General features: G+C 36.6%; 1 protein-coding gene across 1 annotated transcript in view; it reads right to left on the bottom strand.

Annotated features, from left to right (window-relative positions):
* Window positions 1–9,083, bottom strand: part of LOC111705305 (uncharacterized) — a 29,417-nt gene extending 20,334 nt beyond the window's left edge. The window contains exon 1 of the mRNA XM_023477808.1: window positions 8,985–9,083. Within this exon, the coding sequence (XP_023333576.1) occupies window positions 8,985–9,083 (99 nt within the window). The remainder of the gene's footprint in view (window positions 1–8,984) is intronic.
* Between the last annotated feature and the right edge of the window lie 359 nt (window positions 9,084–9,442).

The following is a 9,442-nucleotide window of genomic DNA, read 5'->3' as shown; positions in this document are numbered from 1 at the left end:
AGGTGCATTGAGGGGGGGGGGAGGAGCTTATGAAGGTTTAGTGAGCATGGGGGAAATAGGGTAGATTATGTTGTAAAGATTTTCAACGTCTTTTTGAACCCACCATACCTAGCTGGATAATTGTTATTTTTTGTATATTTTAATAATCAAACCAACCCTTAATTTTAATGCATTTCATAGTGTTCTAACTCGTAATTTTTTCATTTTTAAATTAAACCATCGACAATACAATTTACATTGCCAAGGCTCTCTTTAATGTTTTAAAGTCTTGCTTTGCAGTTTTTAAAACTTTGGGTTTTAATAATTTCAGATTTCAATACCGTCAGGCTAAAATATCTTTAGGTTCCAATAATTCCAGGTTCCAATATCTTTAGGTCTCAATAACTTCAGAATTCCAATATCTTCAGGTTCAAATATCTTCAGAATTCCAATAACTTCAGGTTCCAATATCTTCAGAATTCCAATAACTTCAGGTTCCAATATCTTCAGGTTCCAAAATCTTTGGGTTCTGTTATCTCCAGGTACCATTATCTTTAGGTTCCAATATCTTCAGATTCCAATATCTCCAGGTTCCAATATCTTCAGGTTCCAATAACTTCAGGCTTTAATATCTTCAGGTTCCAAAATCTTCGGGTTCCAATATCTCCAGGGACCATTATCTTTAGGTTCCGATAACTTCAGCTTCCAATATCTCCAGGTTCCAATATCTCCAGGTTCCAATATCTTCAGTTTTTAATAACTTCAGGTTCCAATTTCTTCAGGTTCCAAAATCTTCAGGTTCAAATATCTCCAGGTTCCAATATCTTTAGGTTCCAATAACTTCGGGTTCCAATATCTCCAGGTTCCAATATGTTTAGGTTCCAATCCGGAGTCCTAACTACTCCAGGTCACCAAGTTCAACGAGAGAATATTTTATCTTTAAATCTCGTTTCTTTCTCCAGCATCAATCCGTCCTATCCGTCAACCTCGTGCTGGGGATCTCCTGACCCGACCCGTCCTTGCAATCTAACACGTTCTATCTACCATTCTAACATATCTTCAATCTACCATCCTCCTATATCTACAATCTACCATCCTCCTATATCTACAATCTACTATCCTCCTGTATCTACAATCTACCATTCTACCATATCTACAATCTACCATCCTAATATATCTTCAATCTACCATCCTCCTATATCTACAATCTACCATTCTACCCTATCTACAATCTACCATCCTTCTATATCTACAATCTACCATCCTCCTATATCTACAATCTACCATCCTCCTATATCTACAATCTACCATTCTACCATATCTACAATCTACCATCCTAATACATCTACAATCTACCATCCTAATATATCTACAATCTACCATCCTACTATGTAACCAAAATAGCATCCTACTGTATCTACACTCTAACATTTTACTACATCTACAATATGCCATCCTAAAATATCTACAATCTACCATCCTACTACATCTACAATCTACCATCCTACTACATCTACAATCTACCATCCTACTACATCTACAATCTACCATCCTACATCCACAATCTACCATTCTCCTACATCAACAATCTACCATTCTCTCATATCTACAATCTACTGTTCTAATAGATATGTACTCTGCCATCCTAATACATCAATATTCTAACATCCTCTTGTATCTGCAATCTACCATCCAACTACATCTATGATCTACCATCCTAATAAATCTACAATCTGCCATCCTACCATATCTACAATTTACCATCCTACTATATCTACAATCTACTATACTAGTTTATCTAAAATCATCATACTATGTCTACTATCAACCATTCTAATACATATACAATCTATACACAGCCCGGTAAATCCCCCCCCCCCCTATTCTCTTAAGACCAAAACCCTACATCCACATGTTTATTGCACATTTTATAACATTGTTCACATATCCTAATCAACCCACTTTTCCAGCAAATAGTAACCACCACATCCTGTGACCCCCATCCCTCCTCCCTCCCTCCTGCATCTTCTAATCTTTTCTCTTGGTTAATTTTGCAGGATTTCCTTCCTCATCTCTTATCAAACCTCTACCTCCCACCTTCATCCATCAGCCCTCTAGCCCCTTGAACACCCCCCCCCCCTCCCCTCGTAACCTCCCCCAAACCTAGGCCCGGCTCTCAGTCTAAATGAATGGGTATGTTATTATAGGTCCGGAGAGATTAAATGCGAGATTGAACGTGAGATGTTTACAAATCTTATCTCAGCATTCGAATTATTCAAATCAAATTATCTTTCTCCGTTTCATTTCTTTCAACCAACCTCGCTTATTATCTTTATAGAAGTATCATAGCTTTATAGGACCAGTAGGATCATGGAATAATAACAGGAGTACACGACGATATGTGGTACCTAGAGTACCTAGAGTGCCAGTAGTCCTAGAGAACCCGGTGTACTTAAAAGTGCAAAACGTACCAGAAGTTTTAGAGTACCCGGTGTACTGACGAAAAGTACTAAGAGTACCAGAATACCTCGATTACCAGGTGTGATGAAAAGTACCAGGAGTACTAAAAGTCCTGGAGTGCCCGGTGAACTAAATTTTCAAAGAGTACTAAAAGTCCTGGAGTGCCCGGTGAACTAATAAGTTCAAAGAGTACTAAAAGTCCTGGAGTGCCCGGTGAACTAAAAAGTTCAAAGAGTACTAAAAGTCCTGGAGTGCCCGGTGAGTTAAAAAGTGCAAAGAGTACTAAAAGTCCTGGAGTGCCCGGTGAGTTAAAAAGTGCAAAGAGTACTAAAAGTCCTGGAGTGCCCGGTGAACTAAAAAGTAAAAGATTACTAAAAGTCCTGGAGTGTCTGTTGCAATGAAAAGTACCAGGAGTGCTAGAAGTCCTAGAGAACCCAGTTCCCGGTATTCTGATGACTGATGAGTACCTGGAGTTCCCGGTGAACTGAAAAGTAGCAGGAGAACTAGATGTCCTGGAGTACCCGATGTACTATAAAGTACCAAGAGTACACGAAGTATCTGCAGTTTCAGAAATATAACGTGAGAGATTCCGAACTGGAGCCCATAGAGACTTAAGGCCCTAAACCAAAGATAGTCCAAGCAAATCTACTAAAATTTCTTTGAATAGATATTTAAGATTTTTTTTGTATGTTTATAAATATCTATCTTCCTCTGTATCTATGAATGTATGGGAACCATTTTGTAACTGATCCTTGTAGTCCTAAACCCAGCGGACAAAGAAGAACGGAAAATCTCTCCCGACATCCTGGAATGAACCAACGAACTTCCTTCAAAACATTCCTCTGCCTCAATCTTCCTTTAAGCTAAAGATTTGTATAAGCATCTTAAACCAACGGTTCCCTAAACCTTACAATGTAATTCAAGTACACCCTCAATCCTACTCAACCGCTCATCCAAACTAATACAACATATACCTCATACTTCATTTATTCATTCTTTCTAGGTTACTCATTACCTATCCTTTTTAATTTATAAATATATGTTGTACGTTTATACACTTATATAGATATTTAAGTATCGAAAAAAAGGTTTGTTCATCAAATCCGCAACTTTTTTATCATGATAAATACTGCATGCATTCATTCTCTCCACCATTCCTTATATTACCTATCCTACTCTCCCTCCCAAATCAAATCTACCCTACTCTTCTTTACTCCGCCCAACAAACATAAACAAATATATTCCCTTTCTCCTCCTATCAAACCTACTATCTCTCTTCTTTTCTCTATAATCTGGGAAACCTATCTTCTCTTAATTCTCTCCTTTTATCCCCTAGAATATGACAGAACCAGCATGCACTAGCCTTCAAGCTAGGCCACACAAGTTGCAGTGTATTGCTTTGATTGTGTCATGTCCTGAATCTACACCTGCACTAAACAATACCATTCATAAACACATCAGGTGGGATGGATACAGGGAGAGAGGGGATAGAACGGATACAGGGAGAGAGGGGATAGAACGGATACAAGGAGAGAGGGGATAGAACGGATACAGGGAGAGAGGGGATAGAACGGATACAATGAGAGAGGGGATTGAATGAATACAGGGAGAGAGGGGATTGAATGGATGCATGGAAAGAGGGTATGGAATGGATACATAAAGAGAGGGGATGGAATGGATATAGGGACAGAGGGGATGCAATGGATACATAGAGAGAGGGTATTAAGTGGATACAGGGAGAGAGGGCATTGAGTGGATACAGGGAGAGAGGGGATGGAATGGATACAGGGAGAGAGGGGATGGAATTGATACATGGAGAGAAGGGATGGAATGGATACATGGAGAGAGGGAATGGGATGGATACATGTAGAGAGTGGATGAATTGGATACAAGGAGAAAGGGGATGAAACGGATGCATGGAGAAAGGGTATAGAATGAATACATGGAGAGAGGAAATGGAATGGATACATGGAGAGAGAGATGGAATTGAAGCATGGAGATTGAGGATGGAATGGATACATGAAGAGAGTGAATGGAAGGGATTGGTAGGGATAGAGGGGTTGGAATGGATACATGGAGAGAGAATGGATACAGTGAGAGAGGGGATGGAATGGATGCACGGAGAGAGAGAATGAATACATGGAGAGAGGGTATGGAATGGAGAGATGGGATGGAATGGAAACATGGAGAGATGGGTTGGATACATGGAGAGAGGGTAAAGAATGGATACAGGAAGAGATGGGATGGAATGGATATGAAGAGAGAGGAGATGGAATGGATACATGAAGAAAGAGGGGATGGAATAGATACATAAAGGAGGGGATAGAATGAATACATGAAGAGAGAGGGGATGGCATGGATACATGAAGAGAGAGGGGATGGAATGGATACATGAAGGAGGGGATGGAATGGATACATGAAGGATGGGATGGAATAGATACATGAAGAGAGAGGGGATGGAATGTCTACAGGGAGAGAGATAATATGAAAAAAAGAAAGTGAAGAAGAAAAATGAATGAACAGAGCCGAACATTAAAACAGAAGGAACTTATGAAACTGATAAATGGAGAGAGGGAAAAGAGCGGATGCATAAAAAGGATAAAAGGTTATCAAATTAGGAATTGATAAAAAAAAACTGAATTTATACCAAACATCAATGTTTAGAAATCCTTAGGTTTTGAATGTTATAGTTTTTGGCCCAACATATTTTCTTTCTCTTTATTTTTAATCTTCCAAGAACATTTTATTTCTTAACTGGTCATTCTAACATTTATTTAATTGATTGCATCTATCATCATCGTTTTCAGTGTCATAGATAACACAATTAATTGTACAACAAACTGATTTCTAGTTTGTAATAACCAATAACTTTTGTTTACTTTTGGCTCTGCTTAATCTAATCTCTCTATGCAGCATTCCTATTATTTTGGTTTAGAAAGTTGAAGAGTTAAAAACTTTGATTGCAGTTGAAATACTATGCTGTAAAGTAAGACGAGAGGAAAGTATTTGAGGTGCGGCGCGGCATGTTTATGTTTATTGCGCTCGTTCTAACCTTTGCCATGCAAATACAGGTACTAACATACTAAAAGCTATTGCATTTCATACTAAATGCGACGAGGACAAAGGATCACAAATATTTATGGTTCAAGGCAGAACAGGGCTCGGATGGATGAAAGAGATGAGGTGTGAGTGACCAAACCATGAATCAGATTTTATCTGACATTTCCATCAAAATGTTATAAATAGTTTCAGCCCTATTATTAGGGAAGGATTCCATGAGATCCTGAGAAAGAATGTTGATATTAACCTAACCCCAATCCTCACTCAGTCAACCTTAATAAGATCCACCCATTCAGATATTCACTAGACACACATCTCAACTCTTTGTTTCCATATCTTAACTCAATCTTCATTTATTAGATGAATTCCTTGGCATTAATCCCAAGATCACTGATTTGAAAATTAAGGTACGGTTGAACCTAAATTAAAGAGAAGAATCGCAAAGAAGATAAATTGGACAGAGGGGGGTTTACTAAGAAAATTGAAGTAGGTGGGGGGGGGGGGTACTTAAATGCGTCGGTGTCGAGAGTAGATCATTTGAAAAATTACTTCGTGAATCAATTTAAGTTAAGTTCACGATTCTCAGGTTCATGTTCGGAGAAACAAAGAGAGTAAACCTTGGAGGTTCTCAACCCTACCTCATTCAATTATATTCTTAATTGATACTTTTTCAAGTTTATGAGACCCAATACCTGGTTGCTTGAATACTATTCTCAACAACAGATGCAAGCTCTGGGTTTAATATTCATGATACCACGATTCATTCTCTAGGTACTGGTTGGCATACAGAGCTGACAAGGATTCTTGATACAATTACAATGGGCTACCCTTCTGCTTTTTTTCAATTTTACATTCAAATTTGAAGAAAGGAAAGAATTGTAAATGCCAGGAAATGAAGTGAAATTAAATTTAAACAAAGATATCTTTTAAAATTGGAAGTTCAGATTGCACAAAAATGAAATTTATTATTTTTCTTCTTATAGATCAAAAACTCAAATAATATTGAGTCAGAAGTGATGATTAGACAAGAACTCGTGGTGATATAACAAATAAAAATTAAGACAGATATCAGTTTTTATGTAATGCTTGCTAATATTTCCATAATCATGTTCTTTTTAAAAATATTTAAAACTTTTGTAATTTAATTAGTGCTAAAAACAAGATTTTCTTGATAAATAATTTCGCGCGCATTTTATGAAATACGTGTGCACGGAGTTTGAGAAGAGAAAAGTGCTGAATACAAAGAACTATTTATTAATCGTAATTTTTCTCGACAAATGGCGTAGATTACAAGAGGTTTGAATGTAGGAATTGATTGTAAAATATCGATAATGAGACAAATTGGAATAATGATGGCCGTCTCACGAAACATGAAATCCGGAGTCGATAAAACACACGAACAGAAGGGCACGCAAACTTTAAAGAAGTATAGAGGTTAGTCGAGAGCATCTTGGAGAATTAGAGATTGTCATAGAGAATTAGAGAGTAACTTAGAGAATCAGTAATTATCAGAGAGTAAAAAAGAAAATCAGAGACTATCATGGGAAATCAGAGAAAATCTGAGAATTTCAGAGATTAACAGAGAGTAAACAAAATTAGATAATAGCGAAGATTATCAGAGAGTAAATCCGAAAGTATCATAGCTAGAATCAGAGATTTCCAAAGAGTAAAAAAAGGAAATCAGAGAGTTTCAGAGAAAATTAAATAACATCAGAGAGAATCAAAGACTTCACAGAGAATCAGAGAGCATCAAAGAATATCAGAAAGTATAAAAAAGAATCAGAGAGTACTAAAAAGAATCAGAGAGTACTAAAGAGAATCAGAGAATAATAAGGAGAATTGGAGAGTAATAAAGAGTATGAAAGGTAATTTTCCCCTTGTACCTACAGTCTCATCGTATGTTGGTAACCATTTTATCATATTTACATTTTGTACCTTCTAAATGGGAAAAAAATCCTTATTTAAAAGTTTTAAACTCTAAACATCTCCTTGTATCCCAGGGTGGTGATGTAAACAATATTATAAATTGGAAAAACATCAAAGAATTACGCGGAACCTGTAAATTTTTCCGGATTTTCTGGAGAATTGTAAAAGCGTAAATCTCCGGGTGGCAGGTCATACTGCGCAAACCTAATCTTACTCCTTGTAATTCTGAATATTTAGGACAGTATTAACATATACTAAATTTTACACAATTTCTCTGAATTACGTTTTAAAATAACGTTTTATATTATTTTTATAAACTGGCCAGTTTAGACGTGTTTAACGGAACGCTGCAATTATTATCTTTGTTTAAACAAAAATAATGATTTCATGACATTTGCACATAAATGTCTTTAAGGCTTCCTGGAATGAATAAAGTATATTTCTAAAAAATATATCATTTTCACGTAAATTATACTTAGAATTCTTTGCAAATGAAATTAAAAACTTTGATAATTTTTTTAAGAATTAATTTTATAAAGATTTTCTTGAACGATTGATTATTAAAGTTAATCGTCAAAAAAGTTATCAAAATCTCTAAACTAAACCCCCTATTTTTCCCCTCTATCCTTTCTATTCTACTAGAGTATCCCCTTAGCTTTAAAGTAAGCTTGAGATAATCATTATTAGGTTCATTGGTCCAACTTGAGAAGATATAAAATTATTTGTTTGCATAAATCTTATTCCTAATTTGAATACAGATATCAATAACTATGCTGTCTCAGCCCAAAGACAATACAACCCCCCCCCCCTCTGAATGATTTTGAGTTCTTGACATTTTCTGTGTCCCGATCCTATTTATCTAAACAAGCATCTCCAGGCTAATCTTAGTTTTTGCCCAACCTCTCTATCATCAATCTTCCTGAACTCTGTATGCTTAAACCTGTCTTTTTCTCTCTCTCTCCGTCCTGGCATCTTTCTTTTTTTGTTTGCTTTCAATTCATTCGTCTCTCTGAACTGTCTCTCGTTATCTAAATTTAAAATTACAATTTGCTTGTAATCTTATTTTTGTTCGAATGGCGGAGCTCTGAGTGATAATTTACAATTTGACTTTTCTCAATGCGGGGGGGGGTATCTGTGACCCCACTGATTAGGAAATCCTTGCATTTTTTCTGGGTGGGATTTCTAAGGTAAACAATCTTTACATTTGGTTTGGCCTAATCATTTCGTTTTTAAATATTAATTTTATCCTCCCCCCTTGCAATAGGAGTGGGCCTGGTGTTATTTTATATTTGAAAATCTGTCTAGTGTGTCTACCCTACCACCTACAGACAACACAAGATGACTTTAATGATAATAATACTGAAACCAAACCGTCCAATCAATTACATAATGATAGATGGAAATAATATAATTTAATCAATTTAGGAGAACCGACCCCTCTCTCTTTCTTCCATCATCTAACCCCTCTCCATCCTTCCATGCTTCCATCCTCCCATCCTCCAACATCTCTCTCCATTCATCCATCATTCAACCCTTTTCCATTATTCCATTATTCAAACTCTCTCCATCCTTCCATCCTCCAACCCTCTCCATCCTTCCGTCATCCAACCCTCTCCATCATCCAACTCCTCTCCAAAAGCTTTTAGGAGTGCAACCATTATTACGCAAGCTTTTCATTGAAGAGATCAAAGACGATCTTCAAGAAGTCTTTCAATTCTCTTGTTTAGTGAGACGCTCTGTACTCTGTAGCTGAAATAAACAGTTGCGGAAAAACAAATTCTGTTTAAGTACCAATTCAAATTGAAAGCCCGTAAAAGTCGAAAACAATAGAACTCAAGGTTTAAATAGGCCATTTTATTTAATGTACAAGCAATATAGAAACAGGCAGACAAGCAGTACATTCATGCTCTTGTCTAGTGAAGAGTTTACTGCCGAGAGATCACTAGATACTGTCAATGTAAGACTAAACCTTGGAATATTTGAATGTAGTAGTATCTCTCCAACCTGGAGTCTTGAC

This window comes from Eurytemora carolleeae, unplaced genomic scaffold (genome assembly GCF_000591075.1).
Source record: "Eurytemora carolleeae unplaced genomic scaffold, Eaff_2.0 scaffold2, whole genome shotgun sequence".
NCBI classification, from domain to species: Eukaryota; Metazoa; Arthropoda; class Copepoda; order Calanoida; family Temoridae; genus Eurytemora; species Eurytemora carolleeae.
The sequence above is the reverse complement of the archived record's forward strand: the minus strand, read 5'-3'. Positions and strand labels throughout refer to the sequence as shown.